Source organism: Schistocerca gregaria, chromosome 8 (genome assembly GCF_023897955.1).
Source record: "Schistocerca gregaria isolate iqSchGreg1 chromosome 8, iqSchGreg1.2, whole genome shotgun sequence".
Lineage (NCBI taxonomy): Eukaryota > Metazoa > Arthropoda > Insecta > Orthoptera > Acrididae > Schistocerca > Schistocerca gregaria.
Genome location: NC_064927.1, coordinates 383,797,972 through 383,824,173, shown reverse-complemented (window position 1 = coordinate 383,824,173; position 26,202 = coordinate 383,797,972). Strand labels below are relative to the sequence as shown.

At 38.8% G+C, this 26,202-nt stretch overlaps 1 protein-coding gene across 1 annotated transcript in view; it reads left to right on the top strand.

Annotated features, from left to right (window-relative positions):
- LOC126285337 (methionine--tRNA ligase, cytoplasmic) overlaps positions 1-26,202 on the top strand; it is a 115,403-nt gene that overhangs the window by 31,923 nt on the left and 57,278 nt on the right. Inside the window, exon 4 of the mRNA XM_049984654.1 lies at positions 17,506-17,649. Within this exon, the coding sequence (XP_049840611.1) occupies positions 17,506-17,649 (144 nt within the window). The remainder of the gene's footprint in view (positions 1-17,505; positions 17,650-26,202) is intronic.

Here is a 26,202-nt window from a genome sequence, read left to right as displayed (position 1 = left end):
TTGACTCTTTCCCAATTTTTGTTCCCATGGTCAGCCAACCAGTCTCCGACCCTCTTATTTTCTTCCGTTTCTTTCTGTCTGGTGTTCGTCTGTACTCTTCTTGTCTCTAGTGTTCGCTGCCACATTGGTGTTCTTTCAGTGACTGGGGGGGAGGGGCGTCTCCTCCCCCCTTGGGGTTTTACCTGTTCCGTAAATTTTGTTTCGCCGGTTTTTTGGAATGGGGGACTGATGACCTTAGCTGTTTAGTCCCCCTTAAACTTCCCAACAACAACAACAACAACAACCTGTGTCCATTCATGCGAATGCACAGTTTGTTGCTGGTCATTCTCACATAGAAAGCGTCACAGTGTAGGCAGCTCAGTTGGTAAATCAAGTGCGTGCTTTCACATGTAGCTCTGCCTTTGATCATGTACACCATCCGGGTTACAGGACTGGAGTAGGTGGTGGTGGGAGGGTGCATAGGACAGGTTTTACACCGGGGGCGGTTACAAGGGTAGGAGCCAGAGGGTAGGGAAGGTGCTTTGGGGATTTCATAGGGATGAACTAAGAGGTTACAAAGGTTAGGTGGAAGGCGGAAAGACACTCTTGGTGGAGTGGGGAGGATTTCATGAAGGATGGATCTCATTTCGGGGCAGGGTTTTAGGAAGTTGTATCCCTGCTGGAGAGTCACATTCAGAGTGTGATCCAGTCCCGGGAAGTATCCTGTCACAAGTGGGGCACTTTTGGGGTTCTTCTGTGAGAGGTTCTGGGTTTGAGGGGATGAGGAAGTGGCTGTGGTTATTTGCTTCTGTACCAGGTCAGGAGGGTAGAGGACGGGATGCGAATGCTGTTTTCAGGTTTTTGCTGTAATGGTCCAGGGATTCAGGACTGGAGCAGATTCGTTTGCCACAAAGGCCTAGGCTGTAGGGAAGGGACCGTTTGATATGGAATGGGTGGCAGCTGTCATAATGGAGGTACTGTTGCTTGTTGGTGGGTTTGATGTGGACGGGTGTGTGAAGCTGGCCATTGGACAGATGGAGGTCAACGTCAAGGAAAGTGGCATGGGATTTGGGGTAGAACCAGGTGAATCTGTTGGAACCAAAGGAGTTGAGGTTGGAGGGGTAATTCTGGAGTTGTTCTTCACTGTGAGTCCAGATCATGAAGATGTCATCAATAAATCTGTACCAAACTTTGGGTTGGCAGGCTTTGGTAACCAAGAAGGCTTCCTCTAAGTGACCCATAAATAGGTTGGCATACGAGGGGGCCATCCTGGTACCCATGGCTGTTCCCTTTTATTGTTGGTATGTCTGGCCTTCAAAAGTGAAGTTGTGGGTCAGGATGAAGCTGGCTAAGGTGATGAGGAAAGACGTTTTAGGTAGGGTGGCAAGTGATCGGCGTGAAAGGAAGTGCTCCATTGCAGCGAGGCCCTGGATGTGCGGGATATTTGTGTATAGGGAAGTGGCATCAATGGTTACAAGGATTGTTTCCGGGGGTAACAGACTGGGTAAGGATTCCAGGCGTTCGAGAAAGTGGTTGGTGTCTTTGATGAAGGATGGGAGACTGCATCTAATGGGTTGAAGGTGTTGATCTACGTAGGCAGAGATACGTTCTGTGGGGGCTTGGTAACCAGCTACAATGGGGCGGCCAGGATGTTTGGGTTTGTGATTTTTAGGAAGTAGGTAGAAGGTAGGAGTGTGAGGTGTCGGTGGGGTCAGGAGTTTGATGGAGTCAGGTGAAAGGTTTTGTAGGGGGCCTAAGGTTCTGAGGATTCCTTGAAGCTCTGCCTGGACATCAGGAATGGGATTACCTTGGCAAACTTAGTATGTAGAGTTGTCTGAAAGCTGACGCAGTCCCTCAGCCACATACTCCCGACGAGGTTTGGAGAAAAGGTTAACTACTGAATTGGGGTGTTGGTGGTTCCAGATTGTGTTGACTAGAATTTTGAGGTGTTGGGGGGAGTGAAGCTGGAAGTGGGAAATTGAATAGATGGGAGAGACTGGGTCTGTGTGCAATGAGAGGCGGTTGAGGTTTGTTGGAAAGCTTGTGGAGGGTGAGTGAGTTGCCTTTCCGGAGGTGGGAAACCAGGAGATTGGATAGTTTTTTGAGGTGGAGGGTGGCATGCTGTTCTAATTTACGGTTGGCCTCTAGGAGGATGCTATGAACAGCCGGTGTGGGTGTGGGAGAGGAAATATTGAGGACTTTGATTTGGGATAGGAGTTGATGGGTGTGCTCATTGGCCGAGTCGATGTATAGGTGAAGGATTTTGCGGGTGAGGGCTATGGATTGTGCAGTTTGGAACTGGTATAAGGACTGATGGAAAGAAGGATTGCAGCCAGGTATGGGAATTTTAAGTGTGAGGCCTTTGGGGGTAATGCCAAATGTCAGACAGCCTAGGCCTTCGTGGCAAACGAATCTGCTCCAGTCCTGAGTCCCTGGACCATTACACCAACAACCTGAAAACAGCTTTCGCATCCAGCAACTACCCTCCCGACCTGGTACAGAAGCAAATAACCAGAGCCACTTCCTCATCCCCTCAAACCCAGAACCTCTCACAGAAGAACTCCAAAAGTGCCCCACTTGTGACAGGATACTTCCCAGGACTGGATCAGACTCTGAATGTGGCTCTCCAGCAGGGATACGACTTCCTAAAACCCTGCCCCGAAATGAGATCCATCCTTCATGAAATCCTCCCCACTCCACCAAGAGTTTCTTTCCGCCGTCCACCTAACCTTCGTAACCTCTTGGTTCATCCCTATGAAATCCCCAAACCACCTTCCCTACCCTCTGGCTCCTACCCTTGCAACCGCCCCCGGTGTAAAACCTGTCCTATGCACCCTCCCACCACCACATACTCCAGTCCTGTAACTCGGAAGGTGTACACGCTCAAAGGGAGAGCCACGTGTGAAAGCACGCACGTGATTTACCAACTGACCTGCCTGCACTGTGACGCTTTCTATGTGGGAATGACCAGCAACAAACTGTCCATTCGCATGAATGGACACAGGCAGACAGTGTTTGTTGGTAATGTGGATCACCTGTGGCTAAACATGCCTTGATGCACGGCCAGCACATCTTGGCACAGTGTTAAACCGTCCGAGTTATCTGGATACTTCCCACCAACACCAACCTATCCGAACTCCGGAGATGGGAACTCGCCCTTCAGTATATACTCTCTTCTCGTTATCCACCAGGCCTCAATCTCCGCTAATTTCAAGTTGCCGCCACTCATACCTCACCTGTCATGCAACATCATCTTTGCCTCCACACTTCTGCCTCGACTGACGTCTCTGCCCAAAGTCTTTGCCTTTAAATATGTCTCCTTGTGTCTGTGTATGTATGGATGGATATGTGTGTGTGTGTGTGTGTGTGTGTGTGTGTGTGTAACCCATTCATCCGCCATCCAAGGATACCATTAGCACTTTGTTAAAGGCCGTCTCCTTATCCTGTTAGATGTTTGGTCATTGTGTTTGTTAACGGTTTGCCTGTAAAATATAACTCCCGCATTTTGAAGTGAACATCATGATTTTGTCTTAATTGAAACCATACCTCTTTGGCATTCCCTGATCCTCCAGTATTTCCATAGGTGGTTAATAGCCTGCTTTGTGTCATTTTTCCAATAAGTTCCCATACCAAGAACTGAGATTTTAATCATACAAAGAACTGATTGCCTAGTTAATTCAGCAGTTTGCAGGTCTTGACAAAACCTACTTTTCCCATGTAATAAAATATTGATTCATTGAGCCAAGTGTACAGCTATTGAAGAAAACTAGATCTCGAGTGAAGTCATTGTAACTGTAACTGAAGATTCCTTGTAACAGTAGAATAAACGTCCTGCACAACTAGTGGAGGTTTTGTGCAGCACAATTTTGATGGCGATGTAGTGTATGTGCCTTTTGGTGGAGATTGCCAGACACTCTCCGTTTTTCAGTTGTACCTTAGTGTTGATGGGTGGCTGGTTCACATCTGGTGTCTGTATGTTACATCTGTAGCGTACAAACCACTGTGAAGTGCGTGGCATAGGGTATGTCCCATTGTACCAGTTATTAGGACTTTTTCTTGATCTGTTCACTTATAGAATGTGGAAAGAATGATTGCTTAATTGCCTCCGTACATGCTGTGATTAACCCAATCTCGTTTTCACAGTACCTCAGTGACTAAGAGTTGAGGATTGTCGAATACTTCTAGAGTCATCATTTAAAGCCAGTTCTTGAAACTTTGCAAGTAATCTTACTCAAGATACTTTCCAACACTCATCAAGAGTCTGCCAATTTTTTTCTCGTCATCTTCATGATATTGTCCCATGAGTCCAATAAAATTGTGACCGTTCAGCTCTTCTCTCTATATTTTCAATGTCCCCTGTTAGTCCTATTTGATATGGGTCCCACACACCTGAGCAATATTCTGGGATGGGTTGCATGAGTGATGTGTAAGCAATCTCCTTTTTAGACTGATTGCATTTCCCCAGTATTGTACCAATAAACCAAAATTTACCTTCTGTTTTATCCATGACTGATCCGATGTGCTCATTCCAATGCTTATCACTGTAAATTGATACACTCAGTTATTATATGAGTTAACTGATTCCTGTGACTCATTGATATTATAGTCATAGGATACTTCATTTTTTCAGTCTGTGAAGTGTACAATTTTACATTTCAGAACATTTAAAGCAAGTTGCCAACCTTTTTACTTCTATGAAAACTTATCAAGATCTGACTGATTATGTATGCAACTTCTTTCAGGCAGTAATTCATCTTCAGAAGATATGAAGATGCCACTAATATTGCCTGCAAGGTCATTAACACACAGCATGAACATTGGGGTTCTCTGGGGCACACTTGAAGTTACTTCTACATCTGTTTTGACTCTCCATAACTTGCAGTGTCATTCCTATCAAAAAATCCTTGATCTGGGGCCAAATTTTGCTTGACACCCCATACAATCCATACTTCCAGAATAATAATAAAACTGCAAAACTCTGTTTCAACAAGCTAATCTCCAAAATTACTTGATAAATTTTTGTTGGATTTTCACAGGTATCTTGGGGCAATATATGGGCTTTATTTAATCAAAATTGGACCACGGGAAAAAAAGATGTCATAATTTAAAGTTTCATCAATAATAATATTATAAATGTCAAAGTAACTCTGCCTGTTATGTTTTCATGACCAAACTGCTCAACTGATTTCAATGGAATTTGCAATGGAGGTAGCTTGAACTCTGTGGAAGAACATCAGCTACTTTAGAAAGTAAAAAATAAAAATAATAATCGACCCCTTAGAGGGTGCAGTAGGGGATTGGAATATTCTTTTTTTACACCAGTGAGTGCAAACCATATTAAAAAATTATAAAATTAGTTGCATAATGTACAAATTGTGTAATGTATAGCCTCTTCAGTACCAGGATGCATAGATGCACACTCCAGTCCATGCTGCACTTGCTGCTTCATTATTTGTTGAAGCAGCATGGGAAGAGGAAGGACAGGGCACTCATCACAAGCTGTGCCCACCCGAACATGCAGACATGTTGGGGCAGTGACACTACTGCACATACCGTAGATTACTTACCATCACTCAGCATAACAAAACTACTGATACACAAGTACAGCCACAGCTAGTGAATAGTTTGATAATAAACATTGATGTGGTACAGACTCAAATGCTTTTCAGAATGCAAGAAATACTGCATCTACTTGTCTGCCTTGAGCCAAAGCTTTCAGTATATCACGTGAGAAAAGTGCAAGTTCAATTTCACATGATTGATGCTTTCGGAATCTATGCTGGATGGTGTGGAGGAGGGCATTCTGTTTGAGATATGTTTGATAATGTTCAGCACTCAGAGTACATCCCAAGATTCAACAATGAATCAATGTGAAGTATGTTGGATGTTGGTTTCGTGGATCACTTCTACTACCCTTCCTGTAAGTTGGTGTGACCTGTGCCTTCTTCCAATTACTGGGCTCATTTTTTTGTTCAAGGAATCTACAATAGTTTAGAGCTAACCAGAGTGGGGGCGTTCTACAGATCGGAGCATGGAATGTCAGATCACTTAATCGGGCAGGTTGCTTAGAAAATTTGAAAAGGGAAATGGATAGGTTAAAGTTAGATATAGTGGGAATTAGTGAAGGTCGGTGGCAGGAGGAACAAGACTTCTGGTCAGGTGACTACAGGGCTATAAACACAAAATCAAATAGGGGTAATGCAGGAGTAGGTTTAATAATGAATAGGAAAATAGGAATGCGGGTAAGCTACTACAAACAGCATAGTGAACACATTATTGTGGCCAAGATAGGTACAAAGCCCACGCCTACCACAATAGTACAAGTTTATATGCCTACTAGCTCAGCAGATGACGAAGAAATTGAAGAAATGTATGATGAAATAAAAGAAATTATTCAGATAGTGAAGGGAGACGAAAATTTAATAGTCATGTATGATTGGAATTCGTCAGTAGGAAAAGGGAGAGAAGGAAATGTAGGAGGTAAATATGGAGTGGGGGTAAGAAACGAAAGAGCCGCCTGGTAGAATTTTGCACAGAGCACAACCTAATCATAGCTAACACTTGGTTCAAGAATCATAAAAGAAGATTGTATACATGGAAGAAGCCTGGAGATACTGACAGGTTTCAGATAGATTATATAATGGTAAGACAGAGATTTAGGAACCAGGTTTTGAATTGTAAGATATTTCCATGGGCAGATGTGGACTCCGACCACAATCTATTGGTTATGAACTGTAGATAAAAACTGAAGAAACTGCAAAAAGGTGGGAATTTAAGGAGATGGGACCTGGATAAACTGACTAAACCAGAGGTTCTACAGAGTTTCAGGGAGAGCATAAGGGAACAATTGACAGGAATGGGGGAGAGAAATACAGTAGAAGAAGAATGGGTAGCTTTGAGGGATGAAGTAGTGAAGGCAGCAAAGGATCAAGTAGGTAAAAAGACGAGGGCTAGTAGAAATCCTTGGGTAACAGAAGACATATAGAATTTAATTGATTAAAGGAGAAAATATAAAAATGCAGTAAATGAAGCAGACAAAAAGGAATACAAACGTCTCAAAAATGAGATCGACAGGAAGTGCAAAATGGCTAAGCAGGGATGGCTAGAGGACAAATGTAAGGATGTAGAGGCTTATCTCACTAGAGGTAAGATAGATACTGCCTACAGGAAAATTAATGAGACCTTTGGAGATAAGAGAACCACTTGTATGAACTTCAAGAGCTCAGATGGAAACCAAGTTCTAAGGAAAGAAGGGAAAACAGAAAGGTGGAAGGAGTATATAGAGGGTCTATACAGGGGCGGTGTTCTTGAGGACAATATTATGGAAATGGTAGAGGATGTAAGTGAAGATGAAATGGGAGATACGATACTGCGTGAAGAGTTTGACAGAACACTGAAAGACCTGAGTCGAAACAAGGCCCCGGGAGTAGACAACATTCCATTGGAACTGCTGACAGCCTTGGGAGAGCCAGTCCTGACAAAAAACTACCATCTGGTGAGCAAGATGTATGAGACATGCGAAATTCCCTCAGACTTCAAGAAGAATATAATAATTCCAATCCGAAAGAAAACAGGTGTTGACAGATGTGAAAATTACCAAACTATCAGTTTAATAAGGCACAGCTGCAAAATACTAACGTGAATTCTTTACAGACGAATGGAAAAACTAGTAGAAGCCGACCTCGGGGAAGATCAGTTTGGATTCCGTAGAAATGTTGGAACACGTGAGGCAATACTGACCCTACGACTTATCTTAGAAGCTGGATTAAGGAAGGGCAAACCTACGTTTCTAGCATTTGTAGACGTAGAGAAATCTTTTGACAATGTTGACTGAAATACTCTCTTTCAAATTCTTAAGATGGCAGGGGTAAAATACAGAGAGCGAAAGACTATTTACAATTTGTACAGAAACCAGATGGCAGCTATAAAAGTCGAGGGACATGAAAGGGAAGTAGTGGTTGGGAAGGGAGTGAGACAGGGTTGTAGTCTCTCCCCAATGTTATTCAATCTGTATATTGAGCAAGCAGTAAAGAAAACAAAAGAAAAATTCGGAGTAGGTATTAAAATCCATGGAGAAGAAATAAAAACTTTGAGGTTTGCCGATGACATTGTAATTCTGTCAGAGACAGCAAAGGACTTGGAAGAGCAGTTGAACGGAATGGACAGTGTCTTGAAAGGAGGGTATAAGATGAACATCAACAAAAGCAAAACGAGGATAATGGAATGTAGTCGAATTTAATCGGGTGATGCTGAGGGAATTAGATTAGGAAATTAGACACTTAAAGTGGTAAAGGAGTTTTGCTATTTGGGGAGCAAAATAACTGATGATGGTCGAAGTAGAGAGGATATAAAATGTAGACTGGCAATGGCAAGGAAAGCGTTTTTGAAGAAGAGAAATTTGTTAACATCGAGCATAGATTTAAGTGTCAGGAAGTCGTTTCTGAAAGTATTTGTATGGAGTGTAGCCATGTATGGAAGTGAAACATGGATGATAAATAGTTTAGACAAGAAGAGAATAGAAGCTTTTGAAATGTGGTGCTACAGAAGAATGCTGAAGATTAGATGGATGGATCACATAACTAATGAGGAAGTATTGAATAGGATTGGGGAGAAGAAAAGTTTGTGGCACAACTTGACCAGAAGAAGGGATCGGTTGGTAGGACATGTTCTGAGGCATCAAGGGATCACCAATTTTGCATTGGAGGGCAGCATGGAGGGTAAAAATCGTAGAGGGAGGCCAAGAGATGAATACACTAAGCAGATTCAGAAGGATGTAGGCTTCAGTAGGTATTGGGAGATGAAGAAGCTTGCACAGGATAGAGTTGCATGGAGAGCTGCATCAAACCAGTCTCAGGACTGAAGACCACAACAATAACAACAACAGTGAGGGGGGGGGGGGGGGGGGGGGGGGGGCTAAGTCAGCCACAAATGCATCATAGAAGCTTATAGGGATTCCATCAGACCTTGGAACTTTGTTCGATTTTAATGATTTCAGCATTTTTTCAACACCAGTGACACAAACACTTATTTCACTCATTTTTTCAGCGGTACCATCTCATCCACAAGTGAGCGGACACTAGCTTTCATGCTGCAAGCGACCTTTACATACATCCAAAATTTCTTTGAGTTTTGTGAAAGATAATTTGGCAATATTCTGCCTGGTAATCATTGAAGGCTTCACGCATTGCTCTCTTGACAGTCAAACATGTTTCATTCAGTATCTCTCTACCTATAGCCCTATCCTTTGTTTTACTTCTATTATATAGTAATCTCTCTTTCTTTAGAAGTCTCCTTACAGTGACTGAATATCATTATGAATTGTTCTAGTAGGTACATATCTATCCACTGTATGCTCAACTATTCTTTTAAAGTTGGTCTGTAGTTCCTCTACATGCTCCTGTCTTTTGCTAAAAGTTTCTAGTTCTGTATTGAGATGTGACACTATTGCTTTCTTAATCTAGTTTGATGAGCACATATATCTTTCTGCTTGTGTTAGTTTCCCTGTGTACTCCGGTAATCATTGTTCTGTTGCTATAGTAATGGTGAGGGAAGGTGAAGGTAACAATGGAATGGTATTGTATAGGTTTTACTGGAGAGTGTGAATAACAGACGTAAGCTATCAATTTGGCATATCTTGTGCCAAATGCTGGCTGTTAATTCGTATGAGATAGAATCACAAATAATACCCTAACAAACATAGCAGTTCATCATTGAGTTATTCATCAGTTAAGCAGTCACAAAAATTTTGTAAATGGAAGAGATGACATCATGCATAATTTTGTGTGTTTATATTTTTGAATTTTCACTAATCAGAGGTCATTGGAAGTTACAGTTGCTGATGATAAGCAGACAAATCTGTTTGCACAACATAGTGTGGAACATTGCTAATTTCCATTCTGTGGTCTGTAGCAGTATTCAATTGATGTGCTAAAATAATATTATTGAGCATTTCATGGTCAAGTGGTAGGAGGGCCTTATGACACTAATCTGACCAACATAAATAAAACAATAAAGACATAAACATAAATACATGGTAAATGTACAGTGTAGGTCCTGATTTTTTCTTCCATTAGTTGGAGTGCAAAGTCCTGATCCACACTGTGAATATTTATGAACCTCGCCTAATTATAGGCTCTACATCCCTCTGATCATTGAGAGCTCATGTTGCTAAAGTGCATTTACATGTGTGCAACTGGTTGCCATATGCCTGTGCTTGCATTACATCCAAGTAGAGGCACATGCATCTTTCTCAACATGTGCACAAGAGTGATTGTATTAACACCTAGAGGGAACCATGCACATTACTCTAGAGATCAAACTGTGGTTGCAGGTTTTTTGCACCCATGTACCTGGCCAGTGGACAATGTCTAACCAGCAAGGCTGAAGCATTTATTTATTTATTTCAGGTTCCGTAGAACCAGTTAGTGAGTCAATCACAAGAATATGGAATGTGTCAAATTGTACAGGTTTCAATTTAAACTTACAATAAATACAAGGGCAATTCAGTGACAAATTGTACATAGTTTAAGTAAGACATTCTATAAATACAGCAATAGATACAATGTAAGGTAGATAACATAAAAACCATTTAACAGAAAAAGGAGTTTCAAATGAAGATTATAAATAAGAGCACAAAGTTAAATCAGATATTAGGCCTACAAGGGTAAATACAGGTACAGCCAATCTGTTATACAAAAATATTCGTCCACAGTATAAAAAGATTTCTCTGTTAGTTAATCTTTGAGAACTTGTTTAAATTTTGGCAATTCTGTATTAACACGTTTGATATGTAGTGGGAGAGCATTGAACAGCTTAATGCTGGAATAGTAAACTCCTTTTTATACCAGAGTGAGACGTTTCATTTCGACATCTAGATTGTTTTTGTTTCTGATGTTATAGCCATGGAATTTACTGTTGTCTTGGTAGATAGAATAATTTTTGCAGACAAAGGTCAGCAAGGAAAGAATGTACTGTGAGGCAGTTGTTAGGATACCTATCCTTCGAAACAAGTGCCTGCAACAGTGTCTTTTGATGGACCCCACACATTATTCTATTGCTTTTTTTTGGAAGGTGATTTTTTTTTTTTTTTTTTTTTTTTTTTTTTTTTTTTTTTTTTTTTTTTTTTTTTTTTGCAATTGGTTGGTTCCCCCAGAATATTATAGCATATAACATCAATGAGTGGAAGTAGCCAAAGTAGGCAGCTTTAATGGGTCAACTTCAGCCACTGAAGAAATTACCCGTAATGCAAATGTTGCTGAGCTAAGTTTTTTTTACATAGATGAAGAATGTGAACTGACCAATTACATTTGCTGTCTATATAAGCACCCAGGAATTTTTTATCTTCAACTTTCTGTATTGGTTGATCTCTACATTTTATGTTAATTTCATCAAGATTGCTTTGTGATGTATGGAACCTCATATAATGAGTTTTATTTGCATTGTGTGAGAGACCATTTGAGGAGAACCAATTTAAGATGTCATTAAAAACAGTATTTGTAGTTTGTTCAAGATTGTGATCTATCAAATCATCAATTAGAATTGTGGTACCATCAGGGAACAGGGTAAATATGCTGTGTGTCTCAGAACAAAGAGGAAGATCATTAATGAAGATGAGGAATAGCAGTGGGCCCAAAACGGAGCCTTGAGGCACATCACACATTATCGTGCCCCACTAAGATTGGGCAGGTTCTCCAGAACAGCCATTGAGCATTACAGTCCGCTTGCAATCCTTTAGATATGGTTGTAGCCAAAAGCCAACAGTACCACCTAAACCATAGTATTCTGCCTTTTTCAAAAGAATTTGGTGGTTTTGGTGGTTTACGCAGTCAAAGGCTTTCATAATATTACAAAAAATACCTACTAGAGACATTTTTTTGTTAATGGCTTCCAAAACTTGGTTGCTGAAAGAGAGTATTGCCTGTTCAGTACAAAGACCAGCTGGAAAACCAAACTGATTTTTGCTTAAGATACTGTGGAAGTTGAGATAATCTACAATCCTCGTGTGCTTGAGTTTTTCAAGAATTTTTGAGAAGGTAGTTAATAGGGATATTGGGTGATACTTTGTAACATTGTTTTTATCACCTTTTTTAGAGAGGAACCACTACAGCCAATTTCAATCTGTCAGGGACAATCCCTTCTTGTGGGGGTGTATTGTATATGTTGCATAAGACAGGACTAATAAATTTATAACAGTGTTTCAGTATTTTACTAGAAATATTGTCCATACCAGCAGAATTTTTATTTTTTAATGATCTAATTACTCTTATGACTTCACTTACAGTAACTGGACGTAAAGATAACTGTGGGATTCTGTTGCTAATAACCTTCTGTAGGAGGGACAATGATTCTTCCATAGAACCATTACAGCCAGTCTTCTCTGCTGCTCTCAAAAAGTGGTTATTAAATATTCTTGCTATCAACTCAGGTTTTTTATGATGCTGCCCCCTGTTTTAATCTCTACCTGAGACATGTTCCCTGTTTTCCTGCCAGTTTCCCTCTTTATTACATTCCATATAATTTTAATTTTATTTTCTGAGCTTTCAATTTCTGATTTTATGCACATACTTTTAGATTTATTTATAACCTTCTTGAGAATGCTACAGTAAAGTTTGTAGTGTTGTCATTTCTTTGGATCATTACAAGTCCTGAGAGAACTGTATAACATCCTCTTTGTTCTAAAAGATGTTATTATCACTGTAGTGATCCAAGACTTCTTGGTATTGCCTATATGACTATTTCTAACTACTTATTTGGGAAAGATGGACTCAAATTAAAGACATGAATTCATTTAAAAATGAATTGTACTTTTTGTTTACATCTGTTTCCCTATAAACTGGGCTCCAATTTATCTCTTTTAAGCTGTCATTGAATTTTTAAGGCCCTCTTCATTTATTATCCTAAAAGATTTCCAAGAATGCTCGGTACTGTTGCACCACCATTGACCACCATGATCAGAAAGGCCAAGGATTGGATGTACAGTGATCTCATTGCATTTAGACTTATCTATAAATATATTATCTATCAGACTTTTACTGGTAACAGTAACCCTAGTTGGGAAATCTACTATTGCCATCAGATTATAAGACTCCATTAAACGTACTAAATCAGCTTTACTATTGCCCCTCATTTAGGAAATCAACATTAAAGTCACCAGTAATTATCAAGTTCTTGGACTTTGAGTACAGTTTGGACAATAAAGAATCTAAGTGCTTAAGAAAAACATTCAAATTTCCTGAGGGAGATCTATACAGTGCTAACACTAGAACTGTGAAGTCATTTACAGTAATCTCAACGCCACATACTTCAATTTGTTGCTCGATACAATGGCTCTTTAAATCTAATGCATTGTAAGATATGTTGTTTTTTACATAAATTACCACTCTATACCTTTTTCCATGATGGTTCTAGAGTAATGTGCCGCCTGACAGTAACCACTTAGCTGCAACCTTTCAATATCTTTCACATGATGTTCACTAAAACATACTACATCAGTATCTTTTATTCCTTATGGTTCCTCTAACAGAACAGTAATATCATTTACTTCATTACCAAGTCCTCCCACATTTTGGTGAAAAATTGTCATTGCTTTGGAATTAGATGCAGATGTAAACTTTTGCCTAAAAAATTATCTGAAGCTACGGAAGGAGTACGTTCATTTCTAACAATTTCCTGAAATATTTGAGTTTGAAACTGAGTCTGACTTGATGGCTGGAGCCATTTGAGTGCGATTGGTTCCAACTTTGGGATACGTTTGTGGACTTCTTCCAAATTTTTGTTTTTAAAAGGGTACCTAATGCTTTTCTCCCTGGTCTGTTCAGGTGCATACCATGTCTTGTAAATAATTCTAGTCTAAAACTGCTTATATCAACAGCACAATTATTGTTAAAATGCTTACACAACTTTGCTAACTTAGAGTTCATTTGTGAGATAGCCTCATTTACACAGGACTGTGAGGTTAAGTCATGTCTCTTTGGAATGTTCACAACAAATACCTTAGACTGTTGAAACAGCGATATTTTCTTCCTGAGCGGCTGTATGATATCATTCCCTTCATTGCAGGCAACATTCTTCGAGCCACCTATTAAGATCACACACTCGTTTTTTACTTTTTCAGAATCACACCCCGCTACAACTTCTTGAAGTTTAGCACCTGGTTTCATGGTTCCACAAACATCGGCACCATTAAAACTGCTTTTCACTATATCAGCCATGCCTCTATCATGACTATCAGCAAAAATGTGAAGATGATTTGTTGATGTTTCACTCACAGCAGACTGGATCATGCCACTGCCACTTTCATTGCTATTAACTGAACTTTGTGGCTTTGGAAGATCAAACCTAACTTCTTTCCAATAGTTTACCTGTGCACTCTTCTTATGATTGTTTTCACTTTCTGAGACTATTACTAGAACAAAGTACATCAAAATTGTTTAAATTCTTGAACCTCAAAACATTTGCTGTAGACAACATTTTAGTGTCGAATGTTTGACACTTGTTGTGTACTACCTTCCATTTTGATGATGTATCAGCATTATTTTGCAGCAATGTATCCATGTTATGGCAAAAGTTTTTGTTCTTCTGTCTATCTTGAAACAATGGATCCATGTTTTGCTTCGACTTCAGCTCCATATTTTTGGACTTCAGGCTGTCGATTTCTACTCTTAGACTGCTGATTACACATTGTAAACTAGCAATACGTTCACTGTACTTTAAGAATTCACTTTTGCACTTTACACACAAATTTTTAAAGGCTTCACTGTAACTTATTTTTGGAGTAAAATCGCGGATATCTACGCACGCCGCCATCTTTGTGCATTTCTGAGGCAGGCTGAGGCCTGCCTAACATTAATTACTGTGAGGAACAAAACACTTTCTAGATTCTTAACATTTATAATGAGCAAGTCAAGAATATTCAAGTATATGTATTTTATTAGTACATACATTTTATTTATCTTGCAAGACATTATCATAATGAAGGATTTTAAACATGGGAAAACTTTATGTCAAGAAAAAATTTAACATCACCAAATCAACAAACTTCTTTCAGTTTATTCCATAAATACATATTTTTGCTTCGCTTTGAGAGCTTTTAGTCTCATCATAAAGTGTCTCGAAAGTCTGGACATTTTGCTGTTGCTGTAATGAATTGTATTTGCTGTCTAAGCTGGACATTTTGCTGTTGCTGTAATGAATTGTATTTGCTGTCTAAGCTGGATGTGTTTGTAGTTGAAATACATGAAGCGTAGATAGGAGCAGTTTCTGCACTATGTGGATCTGCAATATTCAGGGACTAGCAGGCAGCTAGTAAAGAAATAGCAGGCATTAGATGTCTTTTTTTCCTATTACATTTGCAAATCAAAAAGTACTTTATTGGTGATGAGCATTTCTGGTAGGGATTTCAGTGTTCTATTATTTGCTTTTATCAGAGCAAACTATTTGTGAATCAAAATGGCTCCTAAAGGAACCAGGATGGGTTCAGCACACCAGTGGCCCTAGAACAACCCCTCTTCTTCAACACATATTGACTTGAAGTACAACAAAGGCTTTTTAAAGTTGCCATTGTTGTTTCTGGGTTGTTTTTGTTTAAAGGAACTGTACACATTTACGTGCTTTCACTCTGTCTTTGTAATCCACAAAATTAACCAGCTAGAAAAAATAAACGCATTATAATACTGTTGAAATTCCATGTGTTTGAACAAATTTGAATGGGGGGAAAAAATCTTTGAACAGTGAGATGCAAAGCACCAAATGGAGACAACCACAGAAAGGCATATGACTATTGCACATCTCCCCGCTGGTATGGAGAGACTTCTGCGACTGAGCAGAGTAGCACATGTGCACAATTAAGTAGTGCTCGACTACTTATAGACTGCTATAAGAACAAACTGTTATTTTGAAAATGCTTTAAAATATGGCTCGGTTGGAATTTATTGTTTTTAATTAAGTACAAAAACCAGTACAATTTGGGATTACAGCAACTGTTGCTAGCTACCAAATTATAAAAGTATGTGGACACTATTTTTCTTCAGCATTGTCATTCTCCTCAGTTACGGGAATAAACACAGTATTGCAAATCAAAGAGAATTACGTAAAATTATTAATTAACAAGTTAATCATTCAATGCTATATGTCTTAAATGTACAGAAATAATATGACAAGAAACACCTGTTGTCAAAGTCCAGGACCTAACAGTAGTTATGATAAAATCTGCAATGGAAAATGGTATAGGTCCATAACTTCAAGTTTAATTATTACAGAAGGTAATTAGTTTTGGATAATTTTAAGTACTTTACAGGAATGTGGGAATGCTTAACTGTCAAATAGTGCTGGTCTTGTTCCTCAAATATACTGATTAGCTCACCAAGTTTTACATGTGCCGAAATAGTACTAAATCCAATTAACGGCAAATTTTAATTAACAGTGTCCTAATGAAAATTAATTGGAACACTTGAAATAAGCACATAGATAATAAATTCCAGAGAAATTAGGTCTAAACAACAACTTGAGATTTTCAAGTCAGTGCACATCTCAACAATTAAATGATTGGAAATCAGATAAATATTAGTGAAAGAACTTGCTTATTTTTGGGAGTAGAAAAAGTATCAGGTGGAAAGAATCCATCTGCTTTGTCACACCAGGTCAGGACTGATACGGTACTTGCAGAGAAGCATACCTGTTTGTAGGCTATTATTGTAATGGGTTCACCACTCCCAAAAGCAGTTTAAAGTTACTGTCAGCTTTCTCCTGGGGAGGAATCTGTGTACCGCTTCTGTGTGCCTCTGGTGTATATCACATGGAAAAATGTGACATTGCATTTCAGAGTGTTTTTGTGCATCGTATAATTGAAGCAGAACCTGAGAACCAACCCAGTATTTACAAAAGTGGTTATGGAAAACTGCCTCAAAACCACATATAGGTTTGCCAGTACACTGGCCCCTACCATTGATCTGTCAGATGGGTTTGATCCAGGGTCTGCATGTTTCCCTTTGTCATATAACTGGGTGTTTAAATGCCCACAGCCACTCAGGCAGCTCTCATGACATGATTTAAGTGAGAAAATGGGAGAAATGAGAGATCATATGTATGTTTACCGACAGTTATTCTTCTCACATCACTCACAACTGAAGCAGGGTAAAGGGAGAGGTTAATATGGTAGTATTGGAAGTGCCATCCATCACTCTCCTCAAGGGATCTCCCTGAGTATAGATGTATTAATTCTGAGTCAAGAGTGATGAATGCTGCAGAGGAGGCATATAATGTAAATCCTGGGAATACTATTTTCTCTGAAACTTTTGATATCATTTTAACTCAAGACAAAATACTTGAAATTAAACATTGATATGTATGCATTACCAGTAGCCGTTTCATCTTTTCCTCTCATTTTCTGTGGTAGAATCTGTCTTTGCCATCAGTAGAGATACTGTTGTGGATATATAGCCTGAAAATATTTTTAAACTGGTTGTCTCCATTTCTGTTACGATATTTGGTACTTTTTAATTACAGTAAGCTGCTCTTTTTTTGTTGCAGTCCAGCATCACAGTTGCAGATATTTGTATATGGAGCACCATTTTTCCTCTGGCTGCCGATGCAAAGTTATCCTCTGACTGGCTCAGTGGAAAGAAGCACTTGCTACAATGGTTTGCGAAACTAAAAGAGCAAGATCACATAAAAGTAATTATTTTATAGAACAGAAGAACCTGGTAATACAAATTTAAGTCATAGGAAAGGGAAGTGGAAGTCTTTCACATCAACAACTTGACAATGCAGTCATACAGAAATGTACTTAATCTCTGATCTATGTATACTTCTAGAGCAACAGAATATATAAGATGCATAAACTGTCATAATATGCAGTTCAGTTTAGCCTGAGGATCTGTTATTGTAGTAGAGATTCTATTACTACTTGTATTTATGCATGTAATTGGAGACAAGGAAAGCTCACCAGACAAAAATATTACCCACCCACTAAAAAGTGCACCCTGCTTGTGTTGGAGCAGTGTAGGTTGTGTAGAGCATGTACCAGGTGGCCATATGACCATGGACCACTATCCTAAGTCATGGCAGTGAAGTGATGTGTATGTGTATGTATCACATGGTAAGATGAATCTATGTGGAGATGTGACAGACCCACAGATAGGAGCTATTGTGTTTGGACATGCCACTGACTATGCTGTGAATGAAGATTTGTTAGTGTCTAGGCATGAGGAGAGTAGTTATAAAAAGATCCTAATCAACAGGAGATAGGCATGTGTGTCACTCTGTCACTGACAGTTGCTTTCAAACCTGACAAAAGTAGTTGCTGTTAGTGATTGCAAGTCCTCACAAACAAGTTCCTAGTGAACATTGTGAAGCTTACTGCATGCAGTGGACATTTGGAGTGGGCTACCTTGTAAAAGGCCATCTCTCACAGTGGCACATGGAGCTCCACAGCTTCAAGGGGCCAAACAATGCAGAAACTGGATAGTAGCATTCTGGAAGCATGTAGTGTGGTCTGCAAGATGTGATTTTGCTTATTTTCAAATGTTGCAAGGCACTGATTACACCCTCAGCCAGTGAGATGTTTGACACACAGTGTGTGAAGGTGTAACTTATGCCGAAGGTGTGTTTGTTGCCATGACTTGACACTACTCATTCAGTTTACCATGAACTTGAACCAGCATGTTTATTTCCACATTGTCACTGACTAACAATTGCTCTTCCTTCTATGTCTCCATGATAAGTTGCTGTGGAATTTCCTATCGTCCACAATAACAGCAGCAGCAATAATAATTGAGTGGCATCAGTTGGGTTTGGGATAGTTGAAGAAACTTCTGGACACTCCTCCTTGCTGAATTAAGGCCATGATTGAGGATAGAGGCCATATTTACACATTATTAGTATGATGTCTCCTAAGGGTGACTAATGTTTTATCTGGTGTGCTTAGATAGCTGAGTATCATGACACATGGAAAACTGTTTGGTGGCATGGATGGTGGTGGTGGTGGTGGTGGTGGTGGTGGTGGTGGCGGCGGTAATGAGGCGGAGGAGGAGGAAGAGGTGGATGAAGGAGAAAGAAGAGGAGGAGCAGGAATCTTAAGAATTAATAGTTTTTTGTACATGTGCATTTTGAATTTGTGTCAGCTTATTACCAGTTATAAAGTACTGGGAATCCCTGTTGATGGACAAAGAGTAATTGATCATAATAATAAAAAAGACAGATATTCTCAGATGTAAATAAATAAGAGTGGGTGTGAAATAAGAAAGGAGCAACTAAAATTGTCACTGGAGATTGAAAGAATTGAGTTTAGAATGATTGAAGGACTGCTTCCCTTTTCTACTTATTATTAAACATTGTAGTTTCTCTACTCATTTGATGTTTGAAATGGTGTGTGTGTGTGTGTGTGTGTGTGTGTGTGTGTGTGTGTGTGTGTTTTGAAACATGATCTTTTTTGCTGTGTAAAACCTAGGAGATTAAATTACTCTGAAATTTATAGTTGAGATGTACAGAATGTAGTGAAATGAACAAGAGAAACTCCACTATTGCACCAAAATACTGTAACCATGAACTACTTTTTTTCTGGATGTTTGTGTGAACCCCCTCCCCCATTATTTTGAGAGAGAGAAAGAGAGAGAGAGAGATTGTTCATAGATATGCAGTTATGAATGATTTTATTTTCATTGTGTGTTGAAAGGAAACAATGTTTAATTGTCTGTCACAATTTTCTTAAGGAATTTTTCACCTTTTTTTGCTGTAGGAGAAATGTTCAGCTTTTATCACTTACTAAAATTTGTGGTTATAAGTCAATGTTTTGGTCATACACTGCGCAGAAAATGTATGGTATCTCAGATTCTCTGTAAAATACTGTAGAGAGATGACCTTCAAATTTCTGGGAAGTAATTTATTAATTCAGAAATTCTATATCTTTTCTCAAACATTGTGATCCATTTGCATCAGATCTTCGCTTGGCTTGTGGCTATGTATTTCATCATTGAAGATGATTTTCCATGTACAAATCTTAATCCTCTTATCATGTCACTATAAATAATTGTGCCTCAGTTCTGAATGCTCTGTCATTTCCAACTACCATACTGGCTAAAGTTACTTGTCAGTAAATGTGTAAATATAGAACTTTCAGAATTCACTGTCTGGGTGTCCACTGAGAATCTTACAAAAATTTCATTGACAAATGTAATAAATTCAATCATTGCTTAATCATTGTTTAGCATTATATTCATTTTTTTATTAAATTCAGATTTGCTTGAATGCAAAGAAAATGTAATGATGCCTAATTGCATTGATATCTGATAACTCTACAGCTTCTTGTGAAGGTCTTCACCGAACATCAAAGCTTTCAGTATAATTCAGCTCATAATGATATCAAACCATGTAAACAAGCTACTATACTACTAAACTGCTTTCATTTCAGTGTTTGGAGCCAAATTGACATTTATTAACAAGATGACATTTTTTAAAAAAATGGTGTTGAGAGAGATTATTTGTTAATCAAATTTTAAAAAATCAGAAAATATAAGCACAAAAAAAAAAAAAAGCATCTGTGTGGTGCATATCAGTGATCAGTGGCTGGTTCTAAATATGTTCGTCCTCTGTTTTAATGTCTATGACAGACTATAGCTTTTCAGCATTTAATGAAGTCGGATTTAATATGTGAAATATACACTAATTTAAATCTGACAATAAATAATGAAATATAAATTTCTCGTAAGTTCGCCTCCCTAGTTTCTTTAATATTTTTCAAGCAAAAATATGTGACCTAATGACCCTAACATGCATTATTTAATCACAAACTTGCTGTTTTTTTAAACAGACGTTGACACTTGTTTTGTAATAATGCCAGTTGAAGTGTTCATTCATACTGTGTGGTAGCTACCTACAAACTCAAACCACCAAAAATGACTGCAGATGTTTTTGAGGCCTCAATATTAACATAATCTAGCACAATGTTTTTACGAGCTGCAGGCTTTTGATTTATGGGGTCCACAATGATTTTGGTATTCAGTTACAGCCCAGTTTTTCAAATTTCATATGCAAAGCTGGTTCTTTTCCATATAACGATGATCAAGCATTATATGAGAGTTTCGTAACTGTTTATTTATGTGTAAGTTTGTAGGATTTATGTGTAGCTTGCAGCGTTAAAACAGTATTTTCAAATGATTATTTTAAAAATAGTTGGCATTCAAATCAAGCTATCTTCTAGAAAACTTTATAACTGCATTGCAGATCTATTGCTTTAACATAGTGTGACCTTCACTTGCTGTATTTCTGTGTTGATAATCCTCGGTGTCGACGTACTGTGTTTTTATACTGGCTGCAAAATGAAGGTGGAATTTCAACGCTGATTACTGTAAATGATGTAGTTGACAGTTGCACAGTCACTTTTCACAGTTCTTTACTTTCACTGTTCACAACCTCGTAGTATTACAGTGTAATAACTGTTGGTTAACTTGTAGTAAGCCTCATTAATAGTTTGCAGGCAAACATCAAAATACTGCTACAGTAGTTTGCTGCTGAACATCTATGAGCAGTAAATACCTAACCACACAGTTCATTATATCTCAAATAGATTGAACAGACATTGTTGTTGTTTTAACACACGGCATTGTTGTTGATCTAACCAATACAGGTTTCTCGTCTGAAAAGCAGCTGTGGACTGACTGTCTAGGAACCAAAAATCAGGCCTTTATATATCCTCACAATAATAGGCACTGAAACTATACATTGTTCGATGTTTGAGTTACAGAAATTACAATTAAAACGTAAGTAATTCAATTAACTGAATCTATCGAAAAATTCCTCCTTTTTAACAGTTTCTTCTACCACAAAGGTTAGACCAAATTATTTGTTTAAAGAATGAAATTACCAGATATAGTTACACAAACAATGCTTTAGATAAACCTGGTAATTATTTTGGAATTAAATAAGGGCTGGCCTTGCTAACAAGTTTTAGATTGGACCAAATAAATACTTAAAGAATGTTAGTGGTGGTTCTTCCAAACGTTTATAGTTAGTACAGAATTTATATTTGTTTATAAGTCAACAATAGAATTTAAGTTACAAAACAATTACTGATTTCACCCTGTTGTTGTTGTGGTCTTCAGTCCTGAGACTGGTTTGATGCAGCTCTCCATGCTACTCTATCCTGTGCAAGATTCTTCATCTCCCAGTACTTACTGCAACCTACATCCTTCTGAATCTGCTTAGTGTATTCATCTCTTGGTCTCCCTCTATGATTTTTACCCTCCACGCTGCTCTCCAATGCTAAATTTGTGATTCCTTGATGCCTCAGAACATGTCCTACCAACCGGTCCATTCTTCTTGTCAAGTTGTGCCACAAAGTCCTCTTCTCCCCATTTCTATTCAACACCTCCTCATTAGTTATGTGATCTACCCATCTAATATTCAGCATTCTTCTGTAACACCACATTTCGAAAGCGTCTATTCTCTTCTTGTCTAAGCTATTTATCGTCCATGTTTCACTTCCATACATGGCTACACTCCATACAAATACTTTGAGAAACGACTTCCTGACACTTAAATCTATGCTCGATGTTAACAAATTTCTCTTCTTCAGAAACGCTTTCCTTGCCATTGCCAGTCTACATTTTATATCCTCTCTACTTCTACAATCATCAGTTATTTTGCTACCCAAATAGCGAAACTCCTTTACTACTTTAAGTCTCTCATTTCCTAATCTAATTCCCTCAGCATCACCCGACTAAATTCGTCTACATTCCATTATCCTCGTTTTGCTTTTGTTGATGTTCATCTTATATCCTCCTTTGAAGACACTGTCCATTCCGTTCAGCTGCTCTTCCAAGTCCTTTGCTGTCTCTGACGGAATTACAATGTCATCGGTGAACCTCAGAGTTTTTATTTCTTCTCCTTGGATTTTAATACCTACTCCTAATTTTTCTTTAGTTTCCTTTACTGCTCAATATACAGATTGAATAACATTCGGAAGAGGCTACAACCCTGTCTCACTCCCTCCCTAACCACTGCTTCCCTTTCATGTCCCTCGACTTTTATAGCTGCCATCTGGTTTCTGTACAAATTGTAAATAGTCTTTTGCTCTCTGTATTTTACCCCTGCCACCTTTATAATTTGAAAGAGAGTATTCCAGTCAACATTATCAAAAGCTTTCTCTAAGTCTACAAATGCTAGAAACGTAGGTTTCCCTTTCCTTAATCTAGCTTCTAAGATAAGACGTAAGGTAATACTATACAGCATTCATTAACAATTGAATCTTCATCCTGTTGTCAGTTTAAATTGAATGCAGTATAGTACCTAATGTCAGTGTCTGCATGAATTATATCTGTATTCTCAATGTTGCATGGACTTCCTTCACTCTGAAGTAACGTACTTCTTCACATAGATTTCAGGATTGAAATTTGTTTTGTAGTTTCATCTGAATGGAAGATGAGATTTTTGTTTCAAAGCTGCTCACCATCATTAAAAAAGATAGTTATCGGCTTGACACAGACATGAGGCAATCCATGAAACCAAGCCATAGGTATATATATTTTACACCAAGTTTCATAACAGCAAAAAACTTCCATTGTTTAACTTGTGTGTTACTTTCCATCATAGACTGGCAGTTATGTAAAGATTTATGCCCACTGTCGAAACATTCCAGTTGTTTACCTTTGTACAAGAATTTCTGCAAGTACACTATTTACCATATGATAAATAACATTCACTACTGCATGTGCCCGCATCTCGTGGTTGTGCGGTAGCGTTCTTGCTTCCCACGCCCGGGTTCCCGGGTTCGATTCCCGGCGGGCTTAGGGATTTTCTCTGCCTCATGATGGCTGGGTGTTGTGTGATGTCCTTAGGTTAGTTAGGTTTAAGTAGTTCTAAGTTCTAGGGGACTGATGACCATAGTTGTTAAGTCCCATAGTGCTCAGAGCCATTTGAACTACTGCATGTAATATTTCTATTAAATTAATAAGAAAGACCTAGAATCTTTTAGAAAACAAAGAGTGAAATAGAAAAAAAAAGAAATAAAAAAATTGAAAGGAAGAGGGTGTGAACCTGCTACCTTTGTCTTCACATGTCACAATGCTATCAATTAATCTACAGCTTCAATGTGGTATTCACTGCTGGCAGCCATGCCCCCGTATACGGTATTCACTGCATATCTACGAATGTCATTATTTGACATTAAGTTATGACAAATGGCATCAGAACTACTAGCTTCTGATAGATCGTCATTATGTCATGGAATTGAAACCATATACTTTTGTTATTTGACATTTAATATGGCAAACTGCATCAGAACTATACACTTTTGATAGAGCATCATCTTGTTGTAACATTGAAATGGCATGCATTCATAGCACACAAGTTATAACACTAAAAACATCAAATACAGGAAGCTTTATCTACCAATATGTAGTTTGCTGTCTTTTTGTCATCATAGCTAAAAAAACAATGCATGTTCGAGAAATCCTCAATTTTTGATGCTTCGAAACAGCTTGGATTCATACCACATACTCTATGAAAAAGAAAACCAACTGGGTATGTAGTTTAACTCAATACAATGTGGTGACTCCTAAGTTTTGCTTTGGGCTTGAAAACAGTGTTGTATCTCATTGGCTATGTTCCTCTTCATGAGGCAAAAATCTGACAAGCCGATTTCTTCATTTCGTGCTCTGCAGTGTAATGGAACACAGAATTCCGCATTTTGACGTAACCAGCACCACATCCTCATGCATTTTCACATCCTGTGAGAGAGCAGATTAAGGGTCCACTCTCAACCTATCAACCTACAGTGATGAGCCTAAGCATTACGATCACTGCTCACTATGAGACTGAATGCTGCCTGATGGCATTCTGAGCACACAACACAGTAGGAAAAGTATGTAAGCTGAGCAGAGATGAATGAGGAAGGATTCCAGTAACAATATGAGCCACAAATAGGAAAATCCACTTACATAAGTGACTTTGACAAAGGGCAGATTGTTATAGGCTGGGAACTGGGAACAGGCAGCTTGGATAAGGTGAAGCTGGTCAGCTATTCACGTGCTACTTTCATGAGCATCTTTTAGAAAGGATCAAAATATGTTGAAATGAGGAGTAGGTGCAAGGTGTGCCCCACAACAGAATGTGGAGGTCAGAGGCTTGTCCATTGTATAAAAACAGTGTAGGTGGTGATCTGAGAGAGACCTGACAGAGTACAAAGCTGGTGCTGGCACAGGTGTTGCGGAGCACACCATTCAAAGCTCAGTGATGAACATGGAGCTCTGCAGCAGATGACCACTATATTTTCCACGTTGATCCAGCATTGTCAATTATGATTGCATTCGGTAAAGAATCATTGAGATTGGATCTTGGATCATTGGTAAAATGACACCTGGTTGGATGAATCATGATTCTTGTTACACCAGGTCACTGTTTGTGTCTTGATATGCTTCAGCCAGACAAATGGCTGCTCGAAATATGCATAGCACTATGGACAAATGCCAGTGGGCTTCTGTCGGACCTGTAGTAGTAATCGAAGGCACCAAGACTGCTGCAGGCTACTTACACATCCCTTCATGCTTGATGTCTGTCCCAACAGTGATGGGATCTTCCAGCAGGATAACTGCCCATTACACAAGTCCAAATTGTGCTACAGCCATTTGAAAAGCATGATAATAAGCTTACATTGATGCGTTGGTGACCGAATCCATCTAATCTGAACCCAATGGAACACGATCTGGGCATTATCAGACAGTAGCTCTGCATTCACCAACCCTTGGCCTGTAATATGTGGGAATTGCATGATGTGCATAGACATGTGACACCACAGATCTCCAGAAACCAACCAAGCACCTTGACAATTAAATGTGACACAGAAGTGTTTCTATATTGTCTTCCAAAGGTTGGCCAACATGCTGTTAAGCTGGTGGTCATAATGTTTTGGCGCATGAGTGTAGGATATGAGTGACGTGTTGCTCCTTCTGGAAGCAATTCCTCTTTCCTCTCTTAGAAAGAAAAATGCAAGTTATGTAAGCTAGGAAAGCATTTCCTGGTTCTTGAAAATATGGAATTGTGTTCCTGAAAGTAACTATTGACCAGCTATTCTGCAGCCTTCTATTTTAACACTTTTCTGAGTTGAGTTTTTCTTTTGGTACAAGAAATGAAAGTGACCTAATAACTCTGTAAGCCTTACTTGTTCACTGTGAGATGCTGAGCAACTAATGAATTTAAACATTTTATTTTTCACTTTGGTAGGAACCACCGTTT